Here is a 20,663-nt window from a genome sequence, read left to right as displayed (position 1 = left end):
CAGTGTACTTTTACATGTACTGATAAGCTACCAGGCACCCCCCCCCCCATTTAATGATGGGAAAACTGAGGCTCAGAGAGATTAACTGATTTGATCAAGGTCGAGCTAGCAAACTAGGCCTTTCGTTCACTGTATCATGCTGCTTCCTCTGCATTCCTTTTAACATGCTTGGGTTGGTATCAGTTCATGCCACTGCCTCAGTTTCCTTCTCTGGCATCATGGAGAAGAATGTCCAGTATCACCCACCCCATACACTCTCTACTCCCCCACTCCCCTGGACCTGGAAGTAAAGATGGGGAGGCAGGCATCCCAGACGATCTGGAACCCTAGCAGCTTAACCTAAACTGTCTCTGGGTCTCCTTGCTTCCTTTCATCCTTTCTCCTGCCTACCATTCTGAGTTCCCTAAACGTCCTGCAGGTTCTGGTGTCCCTTTTAATAGGGAAACTGGGCTCTGTGCACCCTCTGGTGGTCTCGGAAAGAAGTTCAGGATATTATTTTTTAAAGTATTGTACCCACCAAAGAGCTCTGGGGAAGGCAGAGATGTGAATAAAAACCCTATCCATAGGCAGCTTCATTTCACCTCCACATGGCCCACAACACCAGTTCCACTCTCTTCCCTTTGTAAGTTATTCAAGTCCGCTTGTACAAGAAGTTCTAAGTCCAAATTCTCCATGACACTTCCCTGAAGCCCAGGCATTTGACCCGAGGGAGCCAGGAGAAGCAGGAAGGAAAACCCAGATGCTCCTTCCTTCCCACGGCAGCCTATACCCCCTTGCCATACATGCCACATGCTGGGGCCCAACTTGATCCTTGAGGTCATCGATGAGGATGGAGGGGCATTGAGGGGCAGGGGGGACAAATGCACTACAAGCCATGGTTAGGGTCTGGCACGTCCAGGATAAGTCCCCCTTCCTTCTGTTTCATTGAAAGAACTCTGCCATCCTCCCTGTGCCCCTATTCCCTGTGGTCTTAGTGGGGCTGTCAATCCCAGTCAAAGTAGTACATCTCCCTGGACATTGTTATTGCTTCAGGAATAGGCAAGAAACCCAAGCTGACCCAGTCAGAGTCTTCCTCAGGACTTCCACTTAGAAGGCCATTCCTTTTCATATCACTAGCTCTAGGAATGTAGGCTGTCATTTAGAGAAAGTCAATCGGCAGTAGGCGAGAATGAGGATAGCATGAAAAGAGAGGCAGAGGTAAGCAGAAACAATAGATGTGGGGTGGAGGTGGGAAAAGAGACGTATGACCCTTTGGGCTCCTGGGTTCACTGTGCCTGAATTCACTTTTACCCCTGGACTTCCAAGGTATAAGACCCATTCATCAACTTTCTTTGGACCAAGCTCGTTTTTAAAAAATATGTCTTTATTGAGTTTTATAGAGAAAAGAGGGAGGGAGAGAGATAGAAACATCGATGAGATGAGAGAGAAGCATCACTGATCGGCTGCCTTCCGCATGACCCCTACTGGGGATCAAGCCCAAAACCCAGGCATGTGCCGTGACCAGGAATAGAACCTGTGGCCTCTTGGTTCCTGGGTCAAAGCTCAACCACTGAGCCACACGGGCCAGGCTGGACCAAGCTAGTTTGAGTTGGGTATCTTTATTTTTCATCAGGGTCTGCCTAATACCTACAAACAACAACAACAACCCAGCAGCTTTCTATTCCCATTCTTACAGTAACTACCATTTATTAAGCATACATTTCACATAAATTATTCTGTGCTGAGTGCTTTCCACAGTCCAAAGATGTCCTCCCCACAATTCTATGAGGACGTGGGATGGATTATAATGGTTGCAAATTCTTCGCCACGTTCCCATGGAGAGGTGGAGTCTATTTCTCCTCCCCTTGAATTTTGGCTGATTCTATGACTAGTGCCGACCAATAGAGAGTATCAGAGATGCTGTGCAACTTCCAAAGCTGGAACTGAAAGAAGAGACCGGCAGCTTCTGTCTCCCAGTTTGGCACAGTCTATTTCAAACGTCAGCCTATGTAAGAAGTCCCACTACACCGAGGCCACCATGCTAGGAGGAAGCCCAAGCTGGACATATGGAGAGGAAGGCCACTGGAGAAGCTCTGAGGCACTAGACATATGAGTGAAGCCTCTTTGAGTGTCCAGCCCAGCCCAGCCACCAGTGGAGTACAGCCAAGTGAATGACTACAGCCAATAAAGAGCAGAACAACCACGCTGAGCTTTGACAAATTCCTGACCAAAAGGATCGTGAGAAGTAGTTTTGTTGGGGTTGTTTGTTATGCAGCAATGGATAACTGAAACAGGATAGTCCCATTATATAAGTAAAGAAACTGAGACTCACATGATCTGTACTGTAAACTTCTAAGCAGCAGCACCAGCTTCAGACCCAAAGCTCTTGCTTTGCCCTACATACCTTGAAGGGGGCATGTCCAGTATGTGGACTATGATAATATTGGGGGCTTTGAATCCTAGCCTTTTGGCTATTCCCTCCCCCATTCTCTCTGGAGGACGATGGGGGCATGAAGTTCAGCTCTGGAGAGCCCAGATCTCCCAAACCTTTCCTCTCTTCCCTCCACACTAACTGTCAGCTTCCTGAGAAAGAGCTAGAAGGGAGGAAATGTAGTTGGGTGCCAGGAAAAACCTTGGAACAACTTTTCTTTGTCTCCCTCTAGGTGTAATTAGAAATGCTGTTCTGAGCAGTCTTTTCAGTGTTAATGGGGGTAAAGTTAGTTTCAAATGTTTAGTCTGATGTTAGTAATAACATATTTCATCACATTCTATAGTTCATAAAGTGCTTTAATCCTATGGGCTTGGGTGGTCCTAAAAGTCTACCCACAAATCCCCCAGGGATCACAGAAACAGAAGGGCAGATGAGGGTATCACACTCCCCTAGAATGTCGATGAGAGCTGAGTATACCAGTAGAGGCTTCCCGTCTGCTTTCCCCAAACCCGCTCAAGAGTCTGTTCCTTTAAAGAGGGATTGCTACTTCTTCCCCGGCTTGTAGATCCAGGCCCTAGATGTGTGACAAGAGTGAACAAGAAGAATGCCAAGGGGAGATTTGGCACTCTTCACCATGGTTGCCAGGAGAGCCCAGACCCATTGGTATGGGGGGGGGGGGGGGAAGAGAGGGACCCAGTTCTATCAAAACCATCTCCCTTTAGACACTCCTTCCAGAGCCTGGTCCCATGTCAACCCCTCCCAAACTGTGGTCCCAGTCCTATTGGTTTAAATATCTTTATTGATACTAAACTCACCCACCCAGCACATGGCCAGCAGTTCTGAGGACCCCGCATCCAGAGGCGTAGATAAGTTTCCATCTGGGACCAAAAGAGGGAAACCGCGGAGCTCCCTGCAGCGTATAGTCTCCCCAGAACCCGTTAAAGCACCTCTGGGGATCCCTCCGCCGCACTGGGCCTTCCTGGGCACGCGAATACCTCCAACCTCAGTTTCCAGAGGCTTGAGAGATGGACTTTTGCCAGGGTAAACTGGGCCACGGCAGCGCCTCCTGCTGGAGCCCAGAGGTCACACAGGTAGAGAGGCAGCGCTGCGCGCCTTGGGAGAGGCCGGCGGCAGGTCAGAGGCAGAGGCTGAGCTCCTTGCGCACGAGGCACTGGTGGCACTGCACTACGCAGCACCAGTGGAAGCGGCACAGGCAGTTCTCCTCGAGCTGCACGCTCTCCTCGCGGTGCCCGCGGCCGCAGCACAGCAGGTCGCAGCCGCTGAGGTCCAAGGCGCTGCTGTTGCAGGCGCGGCCGCGCGTGCCTGGAGAGCCTGTGCGCCGGTTGGGGGCGCAGAAGTCGGGAGAGTCGGCGACATAGAGCAGGTCAGCGCGACTCGGCGGCTTGAGATTGCGGACCGCAGGCAGCAGAGCCTTGCCATCGTTGGTGCCCATGACACGCGAGGCGCCGTGGAAGCGCTCGAGCAGCTCGGCGCCCACCTCTCGGAACGGGGGCAGCTTCTGCCAGCAGGTGCGCAGAGCGCATGAGCCCGACAGCCCGTGGCACTTGCATTCAGTGCGCGTATGGCTCCGCACCGCCTGCGGGGAGCAGAGAGCAGGCGGATGGAGACAAATGTGGGGTGCGAGTCGCGGAAAGGGCCAGAGGACCCACAGACAGAAAATAAGCGGGGCGGGTGGGGTGGGAGGGGGGAATGGAAGAGAGGAAAGAGCCGACCAAACAAAAAAAAAGAGCGCAAGGTGAGGAGGAGGAAATCAAGGGTGGAGGGTAAGATGACAATGATGGAGAGGTAGAAGTGGGGAGTGGGGGAAAGAATGCAGCGCAGGGATTCTGGGATCCAAAGCCAGAGGATGGGGAGAAAGTAGAATGGACTGCGCAGATGAGAATCTCCCTGGAGCAGGGGAGGTGGTGGTGGTAGCTGTCGCACCTTCTCCCTCCTGCCAACCCTCAAGGCACCCGGCAGGGCTGAGCAGAGGCGCAGAGCCCACCCCTTAGGCGTCTGTCTCCACCATCCCTCCCCATCCCTCTCTGACAGGTATGTGGGCCTGTCAGGACATACCACTCTGGGCCCCTTCTTACCCCCTGCCCATGCCTCACTCAGCCCCAAACTCTAGAAAATACAGGATATGTGTGGGGATGCCCCTAGAGCACCCTAGAACTAAGGCAGGGGCCCACTGTGGACGCACTACTGAGAACTGGAACCTAGGCGTCCTGCCTCTATTTGCTGTTTATGTCTAAGAGTCACAACCCCACTAGAGATTTATGGGGCCAAAAGCCCCAGGAAGATCATCTCTGGAATCTCAGAGTCTAGGGACCAATCTGATTATAGACATTTGTGTCCCTCCCCCTCCCAGGTTCTGTCCTTCCCCTTGGAGACATCTGGCCCAGATAGCTTTCTTGTCCCTAAACAAGCTCCTGGGCCTCCTCCTTGCAGAGGGAAGGGGAGAGGCTGCCCGAGTCTGGGCAGGGCCTGGTCTAGGGTTGCTGGGAGGCCAGTTGACAAGAGCCCAGATTCAGTCACAGCTTCCTGGCCTCTGCCTGACCCCCTCCTGCCTCCACCAGGATCCAGCCCATTGCCCCTTGGTCTAGCCCCTTTCCAGGCCTCCCTCACACCTCCTGGTTCCCCTACCTCAAGACCTTTGTCTCCATCCTCTTGTCCCTGCCCTGGCAGCCACATCTCTAACCACCCCAAGCTTTACCCCACCTGTCCTGTTTCGGAGGAATGCCCTCTCTACCTGGGGTCCCTAAAAGCCTCAATTTAGTCCTCTTCCCTGGGTGACAACCTGCCTCAGGCTCTCCCAGCCCCCCAACCAATCTTCCCAAGTGGCCCCCCACCACCACGCTAGCTCCCACACATGTTAACACACTCCTGCACATACAAACCCTCTCTCACACCCTCACTTCTCACACACTTCCACAAAGTGCTCCTACACATTCACCACACTGTCCCACATCCACTGACACAAGCACACGTTTCCACATTTGTGCGCACACACCCTCTCACACAGCCCTGCCCATACTCACCAGCCGGCCCGCCTCATTGTTGTGAAGTTGCACCAACGCTCGGATGTCTCCACTTCCCCGCTTATGCCTCGCGTCCATAAAGAGCCTGGACTTCTCGTCCCCGAAGTCCACATCGTCCCCACAGCCTCCCCACTCCCAGGCTGCACTGCCCTCTGGGGAGCCCACAAGGCCAGGGGGCCCAAGGGTGCCTGGCAGGCCAGGGGGCCGCGGTGGGGCCCGCCTGCGGGGTGCCTGGCAGCCACACTGCAGCAGCTCGCCCATGGAGCAGGCCTGCGTGACTGCATGGCTGGCGCCCGCCGCCGTGATGGCAAAGACGAAGGCGGTCTCCCGGATGTCTGTGGGGACAGGGAGGAGCAGTCAGCACAGCATCAAAGCTGAGTCCTAGGGGACTGCGGTGGGCGGGGCAGTGAGGTGGGGCTGGAAGACAGGGTCGGGGCAGGGTGCCCAAAGATTCGTGGGAGAGGTGGGGCTCCAGCAGCCTCCCCAAACCTCCACCCTCTCCTCTGAGCCCGGAGGTTCCCTCCTCACACTGACCCTGCTGCAGGATGCGCCCAAAGGCCTTGCTGTGGCTCGAGCAGTTCCAGCGGCGGAAACGGAACTGGAACTGGCACTCTCGAACCCCAAGCCGGGCACCCCGCGCCAGCTCAGCCACCACTTCCGGCTCCTCCTGGCACAACTCAGCCTGCCGCCCTGCCAGCCTCCGTGCTTTCCTGCAGATACTGGTGGGGTCCATGACCAAGGGGCTGCCCACTGCCCTGGGAAGCAAAACACAGCAAGTCAGGGGTGTAACTCCAAGGGTTGGGGGTGACAGAGAGGGAGACCAACACCCTTCCCCCCCCTCAGCCCACAGCCCAGGAGCCGGGATATGCCTCCCACCACCAACTAACATTGAGATTCTCCTATCTGGTTCCCCTGCCATTCCATCCATGTCTGTGTTCCCTTTTAACTAAAGTAGACTGAAATCACTGTAGAGCAAGAATTCAGCCCTGGCCGGCTTGGCTCAGTGGATAGAGTGTCAGCCTGTGGACTGAAAGGTCCCAGGTTCGATTCCAGTCAAGGGCATGTACCTTAGTTGCGGGCACATACCCAGTGGGGAGTGTGCAGGAGGCAGCTGATCAATGTTTCTCTCTCATCGATGTTTCTAACTCTCTATCCCTCTCCCTTCCTCTCTGTAAAAAATCAATAAAATATATTTTTTTAAAAAAGAGAATTCAATCTTGTCCTTCTATGCACATTTTTACTAATAAATCCTTATATAATTTGACTCAAGGTAAAGGCAGCTGGCAGCAGATAGGCCAAGACTAAAACTCAACAGGCCTCGCCCAAAGGGAGACAAGGAAGAAATTAACAGAAGGAAGATCAAGAAGATTGTCAAAGAAAAGAAAAAGATTTTAGAAAAAGATTAGAAAAGAACTGGTCTTAGTGGACCACAAACTGGCTATGTGTCAGCTGAACAGTCCTGATGCTAGAAAGGCATGGGCAATTCCAAGGACTATAGAAAGCCATCTGATGTTAGAATGGCTGGGGAATGGAGCCTCTGAGGGAAGTCACACTCCCTCTCCAGCCCAAGTTTCTCATTCTGTACAATGGGAAGGATGGGCTTTGGTCTCTAAGGTGGGCCCTCCCACCCTGAGATCCTCTGTTTCCCTGAATTGGAGAGCAGGAAGAAGGAGCTGGGGGCTGAGTCTCTGAAGCACTGAGAAGCAGGTGACAGTGACCCTTCTCCTACTCCAGGAACTGTGGCCTTTGCAGAGCAGCAGGGCAGCAAGCCAAGCCCTGTGCACTGGGGTGACATAACTGATTGGAGAAGGGGTACCCTGAGAGGTGGGTAAAGACCTCATGGGAAGCTCCACACACTTTCAGAAATTCCTCCATTCCCACCACCATGCTGGCTCCCACACACATTCCCAGCCTTCATTCTACCATGTGGTCTCCATACCAGGCCCGTGAAGGTTAACTTGGCTGGGTATTCACACCTGGGTGAAAGGGCTTTCATCAGATTGCTCTTATTTGAATGCTTAACTGGTATGCCTGTCTTGTAGGAATGAGTGAGTTGAGCACTTGGGAGCTGAGGGTAATTTGAGACCACTCAAAAACCCTTCACAGAGGGCAGAAAAAGGCTCTCTGGGCGGGGAGAGAAAAGTGGCATCAGGAAATAGAAAATGTAGAGGAAAATGGTGGTAGATAGGTGCCAAAGGTCAAGGTGGCTTCTTTTCAGTTTAGCTTCAGTGTACTCCACCCCCCACTGTCCCCATTTGCTCCACAAGTACAGGCTTCCCAGGCATGTTCTGGCCCAACAACAATGAAATGTAATGGGCTTAAATAGCAGCAAGAGGAATTTAGGTCTTAAGATAGAACTTAACACTAAGGAGTGAGATGCTTGAAGAAGAGGTGGTTGCAGGAAGATGTGTAAGTCCTTTAAAGTCACACACACACACACACACACACACACACACACACACACACACCACCCGACAGATCATTGTTATCATCCTTTTCCAAGAAGTCCAGGAGCCAGCGTTCTCTCCTCAGTGGAGAGACTTATAGTCCAGACCAGCGATTTTTCAACCTGTGTGCCGTAAGAATTTTTAAAACATGCAATACCTGACTATTGAGCCATAGCACTGACCTCTTTTCCCTTAGATTATTAAACAAAAAAAAATGACAACAGCCAACACAACAATAGTTGTCTGGTGTGAATAAATCTAAATTATACCTAATTTTTTGGGTCAGATTGACACATTTTTGGTGTGCTGCAGAACTTTAGTAATTAGTTTATGTGTGGCATGAGATGAAAAAGGTTGAAAATCGCTGGTCCAGACCTTCCCTCCTCCATGCTTAGGACCTGCCCATCACTGCATTCCAACTGTAGCCTGGGAAGGCCCCAACCCTAGAGAAGTGATGGATGGAGCAGGCCAAGGGTAGGGCAGCCAAGCGGGCTCCCAGTGGCTCAGTGACCTTCAAGAATTTTAGGTGCTTCAAGAATTGATTTCTACTGCCCAGTGTGGCTCAGTGGTTGAGTGTTGACCCATGAACCAGGAGGTCACAGTTTGATTCCTGATCAGGGCACATGCCTGGGTTGTAGGCTCGAATCCCCAGTGTGAGGCGTGTTTCTATCTCTCTCTTCCTTCATCTCTGAAATCCATAAAAACATTTTTTTAATTTTAAAAAGAGTTGACCTCTATCTATCTATCTATCCTCACCTCCAGCCACTTATTTCACCTCATTACAAAAAGAATTTGAGGCAGCTTCCAGTAAGGTCATATAGGGTCAGCAGATAAGACTATAAGCACCTTGAGAGCTAGAAGCGTCATTTTCTTTTGTCTCCTAGGCAGATTTTAAGGTGCTTAATTCATATTTCCCCTCGATTTTAAGGAAATTTTGCATATTATGAACAATTACTATAATAATATAATGAAAACCATTTAATACATGTTTTTGAATGAATAAATGAGCCATCTAAGGAGAAAAATCCTTACTTGAGCCCAGCCCCTGTCCACATGTCATTTCATGACTCCTAATTGCTTTCCGTAAACATTTTATTTCTCCCACTGGATTCAGAGGCAGGGAAGCAGGCCTTCCCAGGCTGTCCAGGTCCTCTCCTGCCACCACATGTCCAGGCCTCTGCCTAGGAGTCTGGGGCTCTACACACTCAACACTCCTTGCTACTAAGTTCCCCAGTTCTCCTCCCCAACCCTGTCCTCTGCTGACTCCCTACTTTCCCAAGGTCGACTGGCCTTATCTTCCCAAGGTTACTCTGCCCCATCCCTCACTTCTCCCTCCTCCTGTCCCAGGGGATGGAGGGGGTATGCAGGGGAGAAAGGCAGAAATCTCTTGACCTTATCTGTTTCCCAGGGGCTAGAGATAGAAGACTCAGAAGGATTCCTGGCTGCCTGGGAACTAGACTTGTTTACAAGCTGGTCAGGAGAAGGGATGGGCAGTAGTAGCAGCCAGAGTCCCAAGGGACCAGTTTGCTCCCTGCCCTCCTGTTCTTGCTCCCATCCTAAAGTCACAGGAAAGGGAATTCCAGAAAATGAGTGGCAGGGCAGCATTGGGCAAAACACTGAGCCTCGCTTCAATACCCTGGTCTCTGTCAGCTCTGGGTGAGCTGAGCCACTCTGGGCAAGTCGGTTCCCTCTCTGGGTTTCAGAAACATGAGGAGCTAGCATGAAAGGCTCACATACCCCCTCTAACTTTAACACTTGACTCCACATCAAAAAATAACTCCCCCATCTCTCCTCTTCCTTTACCCTCCTTCCTTCCCTTCTGCTTCCTTAGGGAATGAACTCTGCTATTCATGCTCTGAGTCAGCATTGTCCTGGGATCAGCCCACAGAAGCTGTGCCCGTCTGGGAACATCTGCATGTTTTGGGGGCTGGAACACAAGGTGGTAAGAAATATGTAATATAGAATATGTAGGGTCTGTGATCCTAATCAAGTAGACATTCCTGGGCATAGAAACAATGAGGCTAGTTTTAAAAGAAATCAGTATGCAGACAAGAAGGGACAAGCCTAGGGTTAGCCATTCTAACTGGCTTGGCCTGCGCCAAAATCTTCCTCCCAGGGCACAACATCTGTAGATCCCGCTCTAGGGGCCCGGGGTCCTGGCCTGCTCTACCTTTCCTTTCCCAGTTTCACAGGGCCTAAGAGAATGCCCAAGGTCATGCAGTCCAGCTCCACCAACCTGACCTCCATTATACAGATGCACAATCTGAGAAGGAGGTGACCAACACTGACCACTCAGTGTGTGTGTATGTGTGTGTGTGTGTGTGGGGGGTCTCATTGCAAGAAACTTAGGTAAATATTTTAAAAACCAAAGGGCCAGAGGGAAATGGCCACCAAAGGTATCAGAAGACATTAGGTAGCCTCACATGCCACCCTCCATACAGCCCTTACTCCTAGCAGGATTGGGTAACTCTGCAGCCATCCCAGATTCTACTGCTAAATTTCTGGACTCAGAGCCAGCCCCTCCATACCCCCTAAGTCATGAAAAGCTTCCCCAACATCTCTCCAAGCTCACCTTAGATACCACTTGCCCTAAGGTGCCTCCTCTGGGCCCCATGCCTCCCTCTACATCATTCTGCCTGTCACTCATTTGGGGGAGAAGGGCAGGTGCTTGTAATCCTGCCAGTGGCATAATTATTTTGTCCTGTTTTCTTGTCTATTTCTCCAATTAGATAGGAAACTCATTAAAGACAAAGATCTCATGAGGAAGCATAAATATCAGTGGCAGAGTACATGCAGGGCTTTGGGGATCCAGCAGACATGGGGTTGGATCTGGGCTCTGCTGCTTGCTTATTCTGTGACGTGGAGCAAATCCCTAGCATGTGAAGTTGGCATTTAGTATTTGCTGAATGGCTGCTGAGACTTAACCTTCTGAGCCGGTTTCTGCAACTGTGAAATGGAAGCAAATAGTAACGCCTGCCCACTTCCCAGGTGACCTGTGAAAAGAGCCTGTCCAGAGAGTGGGCTCCCACAAGTGATTTTTGTCTTGCCATTCACACCCTTATTTATCTCTTGGCCTGCTCAGTGCAGGGCAAACAGTAGGAGAGCAGGCGGTGTCTGTGGATTCCTGAGAACTCTCTCTTCTCCAACTGACACTTCTCAGCCTGTGTCTCCGCCCCTACCAGCCCTGCCCATGGACCAGAGGACCCTCCAGGACTCCCACCCCCCTTCCCCATGAGCACTCCTGGGTGGATTTTTGAGGCCAAGGGGATCACAGACCCTTTTGATGCCCAGCCTCCTCTGAAAGGTCTCACAGCCAGCTCTCTATTTTCTCTACCCGCCCCCCACCCCCACCCCACCGGCCGGGGTCCCTCATCTGACCCTCACCTCCAGGAGCCAGCAGAGGGAGCCCTGAACCCTGGGGCTGTGGGTGGGGGCTGCACGGGGGTGGGGGAGGTGGGTGGTGGAGAAGGGGCAGAAAAATGTTGCCTGACGGCTGCGGAGGCGGCTGGGCCCGGGCCTGTGCCCGCCCGCCTGTCCTGTCCTGCTCTGTCTAACTCCCTAATTACTGCTCCCCCTCCCCCAGTCCCTACTCCCACCCCAACCACCACATCAAAGCCAGTGATGCCCCAGTTCCATTAACCCATGCCTCCCCACCACCCACCAGCCACCCTATTCCACCACCCCTCCCCACCCCACCCCACCCCAATTCGGTTCCCTGTGCCCTGTCCTGGACATGGCCCTTCCCACCTCCTCACACTTCTCTCCTTCCCATTCCTCTTGTATGGACTTCACCATACAAGAGGGCTTCCTATTGATCAGGGCTGTGGGAGGCCAAAGAGTAGACACATTGAACCTCCTACTGGATCCCCTGAGTTCAACCTGTGCCTTCTGCTCTCCCATATTTAGGTGGGGGCAGAGATGGGGGAAGCTCAGTACCCCTTTCCTGACTCCCACCTCCAGTGGCACCCAGGGTGAGATCCTCAGCAGGAGGTGGGCTCCTGGCTCCCACCCTCAGCAGCCTACATTCTGTGTGGCCTCTGGCCATCTCCTATCCCTGGACTTTGCTGGACTTCTTACTGTAAGTGACAAGATGGGGCCAGATGATCTCTAAGTCCTTTCTTGGTCTAATTTCTGAATTAAATGGAGGGTTCAGAGCTGGAGAAACCAGCCTAAGAGGCCAGGTGGGAAACGGGAGAACCCTCCCAGCAACCTTTCCCTTCCTCAGGCAGTCCAGGCAGCACCTAAGGTCGCCTCCCATCCCAGTGCAGGCAGGAAGGAGGGCGGCTAGAGGACTCTTACCCAGTCCCCAGGGACAGGCTTCTGTTCCCCGAGTGCCTCCTGCTCTGGCTGGCTGGGTGCCCTGCTGCCAGTCTGACCCAGGCCTGGCTGCCTGCCCCGCCCTGGCCTCATCCCCTCCACAGCTGCATTTCTTCATCAAAGTACACATTTGAATCCCCCTCGCTGAGCCCTGGTGATCAAGCCTCCCACTGACCTCCCCCCACCAACTCCTGGCTTCTGATGAGAGCTGGGCAGGAGGGGGCTGGCACCTCCCAGGAAGTGTCACAGTGCCAGGACTCTGGTGGGCTCAGGGCATGCTCTGGCCCAGATTGAGCCAGCCTCCTTTTGCCCCTGCCCTTTTCTGCTCACAGCCCCATTGTCTTCCTCCAGGGAAGCTGCCAAGGCAGGAGGCCTGGAGGGTGGGACTGGATGACCACCCCACCCCCATCCCCACTGCACCCTGAGCTTGGCAGGGACCAGCAACAGGACTGCCCACAAAGGGTGAGGGCCCCAGATAAAGATGGGATGGGAAAGGGTGGCCAGGCCCAGCTTGGGGTGGGGGTCACAGCTGGAAAACCCGGGTTTCAGGAAGGAGCCTTGTCTTTTCCCTGTCTCCCTTGGGGCCAGATATGAGGCTATCTTAGGCCCATGGTTCCTGTTTCTATAAGGAAGGGGGTGGTGGTGAAAGGCAAGATGAGATGGGGGGACGGGGTGGGATTGGGTGGTGCTTTTCCCAGTGGAATAAGGGGAGGGTTAGTTTCTTTCATAGGAAATATAAAACAGAAAGAGGAAAGAGGAAGAGAGAAAAGGGGAGATTAATTTGGCTATTCTGTGAAAGTGAGCTATTTTCTACATCCACTAATTAAAGGACAAATATAGATGGGTCAGACTTAAGAAGAACTTTTGGGGTGGGATGGTCGGGGAACAGGTAGAAGGGAACTGGTGCCCTGGAAGCTATAGCCTCTCCCTCTCTCTGACTCATTCCCAAAATAGGACCTGTCAGGGTCAGCGCACTGGCTGGACAAGGCAGCCTAGTCAGTGTCCTCGGATTCTGCAATTCACAAGGATATAGTTACAGATGTGAGAGAGGCAGGCAAAGAGGCTGGGGCAGAGTTTAGAAAGCATCACTTCCATCAAGGGAACAAGGTGGAGAGGGACAGAAGTGAGAGAAACCTTTGGAACCAGGAGCCAGGTCCCTGAGCCTATTCCAGGGCCAGGGCCACTCCACTCCAGGAAGGACTCTCCTCTCCTATCCAGGACAGCCCTGTCATCCAGAGTTCCTGGGGTCTGCTCTGCTCCCAGTCTGGCCACTGCTGGAATGTCCGAGCGGACTGCAGTGGGCTGCTGCAGGTCACTGCTTCCTCCTCCACCACTGGAGCCCTAACCTGAGAAGTAGGGAGAAGAGGGCCAGCAAGTAGGTCCTAGGCCTCAGAGAACAGCCTGGAAAAGCTCCTAGCCAAAGTGAAGCTGGAGGGTGAGGGTGAAAAAGAATGGCAGGAGCCTCAGGCCACTTGGGCTGCTGGGTCTGGCCATCAGCCCGTGCCTGATCTTGGAGGGCAACGATGGGTGTGGTGGGAACAGGAGTGAAAGCAACTAGAGTCAAAGGTCCTGAGAAAGGGAATCTGGGCTCTGACCAAAAGAAGGAAGGATCAGAAACAGAGGAGTGCGAAGGGCCAAGGCGGGCAGGAGAGGCAGGTTCTACCTGGGAAGCATCTGAGCGAGGCAGTCTCTGGACATCTTATCAGCCCAGCCCCTCACTCTTCACCCTGCTTGCCCTGCAGCTGTGGCCATGAAGGCCTCTGTGTTCTCCCACACCTGCCCTCCCCACCTCCTCCCCCACTCCTTGCTTCCCAGCTTCAGGGTCAGTCTCCAAAGGATCAGGTCTCCCTCCCTCTGGTTTGGCTCTTACCCAGCAACCCTTCCTGAACAAAGGTCCCCCCACAGATACAAATCCCAGAAGGAGAATCAACCAACCAGTAACACTCCGTAAAACTGTCCCCAGCGCTTTTAGCCTCCAGGACCCCAAAAGCCAAGGCTCTGGTTTCCAAGGCCAGGGGAGAGAGATACAAGAGGAGATGGTTGTCAAAATGCAGTAACTGGCATAGTTGCCCAATGCATGGGATGGTGCATTGGGAGCACAGAGAAGGCAAAGGGAGAGAAGACAGAGGGACAGCTTCCTGGAGGAAGTGTCATTTTAATTGGAAGGATGAGGACAATTTGGACAAATGGAGGGGGAAGGGAGGTAAGGCAACAACTATCAGGGAGAAACCCCTGTCCCACCCTGAGAAAGGGCAAAGTTAAGAAAGGTTTTGGAGAGCACAAGAGAAACCCCTTTACGAAGTTTTGCTTGGGACCCTGGACTTTAAACTTAAACAAATATCCCTTTACACCCAGGAGGTCTCTGGCCAGGAGAACCTGGGGTGTGGAGGAGGGAACTACATTTAAGGAGTACCTCCCAATGTCAGATAACTTTGCAAATTATCCCACCTAATACTCTGACTAAGCCTGCCAGGTAGAAGGATTGTTTCCCTGTTTTATGGTTGAGACGTTGCTGGGGGGAGGGGGGGGTCGGGGGCGGGGGGCGGGCAGCAAAAAAGTGACCTGCCCAAGGGTCGCAGATTTAACAAAAGGAGCAGGTTAGATCTCAGGTCTATTTCAAAGCTGCTCCTGGATTATGCTAAGACAGGAGCAAAGGACACATGTTGCCTAGCCGGAACCTGGGTCGTCCTCAATTTGCCCCCTCGCTGACACCCCGAGGGATGCTCTCCCGCCAGCAACTCCCTGTGTGGGCATCCTCCACTCCATCTCCCTAGAAGAGACAGACCTGCCTGCTCCACCCCGCCTTCCAAATCCTGGGATGGGGGAGGAGTGGAGTGTAGCGCATCCAGCCAATGACATGGCGATATGCAAATAGGCAAGACCCTGCCTCCTTAGGATTGGCTGATGCCTCAGCGATATTGTCCAAGTCCCTCCTCTCTCAACACTAAAGCTATTCCGGGATGGTTTTTGCTGCTCTGGAGACTGGAAAGGAAAAAGTCCGCGGGACCCAGATATCCGAATGGTCCTGACTTGGCACCCACCTTCCCAGTCCTCACTCCAGCCCCAAGACTCAAAGTTGCTGCACCCTTCGCTGCCTAGGTGTCTGCTCTAGCTAAGGCCAGTTCCGGAAAGATGTCCTCATTTCTTGGTTGACCAAGCCTCCCTCCCTTCCACCGGACCCTCCCCGGTTCCTGAGCTGCACATTTACTTGATCCTTGATCCCATATCCGCAAGGTCCAGGCTCCTGGGTCCCTCTCCTGCCTTTCCTCCTCTGCTCGGGGAGGAGGACATAGAGAAAACCAAGGTCCTAACTCAGTTTCCCCTTTCCGTCCCTTTCCTGCCACTCCCGCTCACACTGAAGGAGCTCAGAGAGAAGTAGGTAGATGTGTGGGCAAAGTGGGGCGGGGAAAAGGCAGCCGTTTGACCCTGCTTATGACTTCCTACCTTGTCCCTCTCTTTTTCCTAAATCCGGTCCAACTCCCCTAAATCCAGAGCCCTCCTCGCGTGTTCTTTTCTTCGGGTCTCTAACTACAGATCTTCCCCCGTCTCCCCGGTAGCGTTTTCCTATCCACCCACCAGTTCCTTGGTGACCTGGAGTGAGCGCATAACCTGGGAGGGAGCTGGAGTGTAGGACACGGGAGGAGGAAATACAATAGAATGTGCGGGGGTTTGGAGTAGATTGGAGCCGCCTGAGCGGTGGTGGAGAAGTGCCTCGGGCGGAGGCCGGCAGGAGAGCGGTACGCACCTCCCCCGCACCGCCCCAGCGCGCAGGTAGAGCCGGGCGGCAGCAGGACCGCGGTTCGGAGCAATCCGTCACGAGGTCCCCACCCTCGAGCGAGCGTCGGGAGCCGCACCGGGACAGCGCGCTGCAGCACTCACCACCACAGTCCGCCGACGTGCGCGGGACACAGCAGCAGCAGCAGCAGCAGCCCGAGGCGGGAGGGCAAGGGCGGCAGCATCGTGACCGCTCTACCGCCCGCCGGTGCGGGCAGCGGGGCGAGGCTGCAGGGCCAGTCGGTGCACGCGGGGCCCGGGCTTCAGGGCGAGTGCGGCTCTGGCGGCGGCCGGGAGGCGACGGCTCCGGCGGCGGCGGGGGGGCCCATCCCGGGCGACCAGGGCGCGGCGGAGGCGGAGAGCGGACGGGGCAGCCAGCGCCTGAGTCTCCTGCCGAGCTCGCTCGGGAGAAGAAATCAGAGCCGGGGGCGGGGGTGGGAGGGGAGCGGGGCCCGGGCGGGGGCGGGGACCGGGAGGCTGTTGGGGTGGCAGTTGCGACAGTCAGGCGGCGGGACTCTCGGGAGGGAGCGGGGAGCCCCGGGGCGGCAGGCGCAGCGCCGCGGAGGGCGGGAGCGAGGGTCCGGGGCGGGGCCGCGCGCTCGTGGCTGCCGGACCCGCCGGCCTCGCCCCCTCACCACGCCTCTCGCGGAATGGGAGCCCCCCGCCGTCGCGGGAGTCGGGGGCAAGGAGGGCGGGGAAACAGGGTGGAGCGGGGTGAGGGAGGGGAGAAGAGGCGCTGAGGAATGGGGGACGGGCTGGAAGGGAGACGTTTGACAGGTTTGTTGACTGTAAAGAGAGAAAACTTCCCAGGAATGAGGGAGTTTGGGTGGGTGGGGGGGAGGGCGGTGCGGAGGGCGCTGCTTGAGCGAGGGGGGGAGCAGAAGAGGAAGTCCGCCTGGGGCTCTGGGTGCTCCTGGGCGGGGTGTCTATCGAACTAGAGGGTAGGGACGGGCGGACTCAGGAGGGGGTCACCCCTTACCGGGGCCCGCCTCCGCGCCCCATGCCCCCTTCTCAGCCTTTCGTGGAGGAAAGGAGGAAGCCCTAGGCCTCCACTCTCGCTCCACAGCCACCCTGCCTCTCCCAGCCCGCGTTCCGGGGAGGGAGGTGCGGAGGGGAGACTACACAGCAAGGGGAACCTCTTGATGGTCTGCGCTCCAGCGCTCCGACTCGGGACCGAGAGAGCCAAGGGTGCAGCCGAGCAGGAGACTGAGGGGTCAGAACTGCAGCCGGGCCTCGCGTATCCGCGGGTTCCTGCCTCATGTTGCTTCCCCAACTTAGCGAGGCCAGAAGGGGTAGGAGAGCCAGCTGCAGGTGAGATGGCATTTATTCGATTCTCTAATGCTACAAAAATGTCTTTGATGCCCCTGGCCCCCTCCCCACGTGGGGAGATCAAAGGCTCCGTGGGAAGGAGGGACAGCTCCATTCATCACGGCCTTCGGGCTCACAACGGCTGCAGCCCCTGCTCCTCCCCTCCGGCCCCACATGCCCCAGGGGTGCTGAGGGACAGGTGGTGCGGACATTCCACAGCAAGGGCCTGTCTCCAAACCACCATCCTCTATCTAGAGTGGCCATCAACCTTTAGGAAGGTATTGGGGTGGGGAGGGCAGGTCTCGGACTTCAAGCCCGAGGTGCAGACACCTCAGGCTCCCACAGCAAGACGCCTGGTGGTTTGAGTGGGGGAGCCCCTGAACTTGGAGGGTTAAGCCACTTCCAAGAAAAACACCCGTGGTGAACAGAGAAGGCAAGATTCTGAGTTCCTCAGAGAGCAGAGACAAGTGGGTCAAGATGAGAGTGGGGAGCAAGGGGTGTGACAGAAGACCACAGGTGCCCACCCACAGGAGGAGGCAGATGTGGGCAAGGAAAGGATGGGTAAAAAGTGGGGAAAGGAAAAGGAGAAATGTTCACCGAGGCACATAGGGATGCCTCTGAGTTTGCTGGGAGCTCCACCCCAGGGCCCTGGTGTCTGGGCTGTGCTGGTCTAATTCCTGGATACAGAGAGTTCTGGTGCGGGGCTGGGCTACTCAGAGAAGGGGAGGGGGCCCTGCAGGAGGAGCTGTGGCTGAGGGAGTTAATGAGGAGGACATGGTCTAGTGCTGCCCTTCCCATTTTAAACCCCCCCCCCCCCCGTAGCATCCAGATGCCATGTATAGCCCTGCACCTATTAATTCTGCACACAGTTGCTGTTTCTGCAAGGCAATGCCAACTCTGGGCACTGCACACTCAAAGACATGCCCAGGTTAGGCACACATTCAGGCTAGATGGTGCTGAACAGACTGTTGGGGGCTCTGTGGGGGTCCCTGGAGGCTGCAGGTGGCCAATGATCAGCCCCCCCTCCCATCCACTGCCTGGGTTCTGAACCCCCTGCCCCCACCCTGCTACTGTTATTGCAGATTATGAAATGCTCTCCCTATCCTGCATTCTTCTTGGAGGCAAGAATTTTAATGTATTTGTCTTTGTCATCAGGGGACCAGGGCTCTGGGACCGCCCTGCCTCTGCCTGAGGAGGGAGCGCCCCAAATCTGGTCCCAGCTGCCTCCAGACCCCAGCCTCTCTCCATTACCACCCCCTCATGCCCTAGCCCTGCCCCTCGCCTCCCCCTTCTAAGACACAGTCTCTCTGTGGGGTGGATAAAAATGATGTTATTGAAACAACAGAATTGGGAGCAGTGGCAGGGAGCAGGGATCAGCTCAGGAAACTGGGGTGTTTGCCAAGAAGCCTTCTCCCCCGCAGGCGGCCTTTCTGCCCCCACCCCCCACCTTTCCTACAAACACACACAGCCCCACCCCTCCTGCAGTACTCTGGTCAGATCTTGCAGAATAGTTGGCCATCCCTGGACTCCCCAATTCCTTGTCCTCTCCTCCCACCCCAGAGTCCCACTCCAGAACCAATTGGCTCAGTGGCGCTTGCACTGGGGCAGTGCAGGTGTGGGCTGTAGTCTGTGATGGACAGGCTCCCAAAGCCTCAATTACCGGGGCCTGGGTTCCAAGGGAAACCTTGCCTCTGCTCATTTCCTTTTACTTTCTCTGCATTCTCATCTAGGAGTTGGCTGGCACCTGGGCAGAGCCAGAGCAATGATTTCTGCCCTTACACTCTCCAAACCTTCATGTAGATGAATTCAGAAGTTACCAAGACTTCAAGCCATCACTATCACCCTGGAAGGCTTTCCATAGAGAAGGACCAGGAGTTAGAGACAGAGGCACACAAAGACAGATCAAGATGCATGCACATTTCTCTCTCTCTCTCTCTCTCTCTCTCTCTCTCTCTCTCTCTCTCTCTCCCCCTCTCTCTCTTTCTCTCTCTCTCTCTCTCTCACACACACACACACACACACACACACACACACACACACCACCTCTGCACAGACATGCATGTAGAGAAAGGGTCACAAGAGATTGGAATGGGAACACAGCAGCCCAGACGTGGGCAGCATGAATGGAATGGTGCCCCTCTAATCCCCCTCTCTCTGTTCTTTGAGCACTGGGCACCCTCTCCTCCCCCCCCACCCCCCCACCCCCACCCCCACTGCTCTGCCTTAAGTCCCAAGAACCTGTTAATTCCAAGTCTAGGCCCTGATGCAAAAGAGAGATGGGAAGGAGAGACATGGGTGTCTGGCTGTGGGTTTGGAGAGGAAGGAGGGGTAGAGTTGGGGACTGTGGAGGGGGAGAGAGGCACCTGGAGAAAGATAACATCAGAATCGCTGCAGGCACAAGCAGAGCCCTCTGTCTCTGTCGGATTCTCTCTCTCTTTCAGTGTCTTTTCACGTTTCATCTCCATGATTCAGTCTCTATTTGTGTCTGTCTCTAAATCACTTTCTCTGTTTCTTTGTTTCTCAAAAGAACTGAAGCTGCAGGAGCCCAGGAATTTGGGCCTGTGACCCTTCCCCTCCCAATAACCTCTCTCTCTTCCTCCCTCCCCACTGCCCTCCCTCCCTTCTTTCCCAGCAATGGGACCTAACTCTCATTCCTTTAGGATGGTGGCAGGGCTTCAGAATTCCTCAGGGCCCTGGGTCTCTGGGTCCCAGGAGAACAGAGGACAGGCCAACTGTCTAGAGAGATGGAGGGAAGGAAAAAGATAGAAAAAAAGAGTCACTTTCCTCTCCCTTCTGTTCCCCAGATCCCTCCACTCCAGCTTTTCCCAGCCCACCTGAAGTCATCAGAATACACCTTCCCAGCTGAGAGGGTGGGAATTCAAATGTCCAAGCTTTAGCTAGGCTTGTCCCTGCCCCGCAGGCCAAGTTTCCTCTGAGACTCCCTCTGGGCCTTTGTCCAAGGGAACCCCCACTCCAGGCCCCAGTTCCCCACAGAGCCCACCTGCCTCCCATCTTCCACATCTCTCAACCCTATCCATGTCCCCAACCTTCCTATCACCCCATCAGTCAAAGGGAGAAAGAAGGAGGGGGAGGGAGCAGGGGATAAGAGGGAGGGGCTGCTGGCCCACCAGGACTGGGCTAGGAAAAGCCAAGGAACATTTGTTTCCACTTAGCTGGGCCCCAGTGGCCCTGAGTGGGAGTGGTAGGACCCAGGAGCTTCTCCAGCCATCCCAGTCCAGGCCCAGCTCCTGCTTTATGGATAGTGGGGTGGGCAGGAGGACCCTGGGTATTCTGGGGGGAGCCCCTACCCTCTTCTCACTGCTCCATTCTTTTCCAAGTGACACCAGTTATCCCCGGCTGTGTCAG

General features: G+C 54.7%; 1 protein-coding gene across 1 annotated transcript; it reads right to left on the bottom strand.

Annotated features, from left to right (window-relative positions):
* Positions 1–3,191: 3,191 nt before the first annotated feature.
* Positions 3,192–16,418, bottom strand: WNT6 (Wnt family member 6). The gene is made up of 4 exons (XM_059703186.1): positions 16,095–16,418; positions 5,986–6,206; positions 5,452–5,786; positions 3,192–4,007 (listed from the first exon to the last, which is right to left on the bottom strand). Exons 1-4 carry the CDS (start codon positions 16,172–16,174, stop codon positions 3,546–3,548), a joined length of 1,098 nt encoding a protein of 365 aa, XP_059559169.1. The 5' UTR covers positions 16,175–16,418; the 3' UTR covers positions 3,192–3,545.
* Positions 16,419–20,663: the final 4,245 nt, after the last annotated feature.

The sequence above is a fragment of the Myotis daubentonii genome, chromosome 7 (assembly GCF_963259705.1).
Source record: "Myotis daubentonii chromosome 7, mMyoDau2.1, whole genome shotgun sequence".
Lineage (NCBI taxonomy): Eukaryota > Metazoa > Chordata > Mammalia > Chiroptera > Vespertilionidae > Myotis > Myotis daubentonii.
This window is presented reverse-complemented; position numbering and strand designations above follow the sequence as displayed.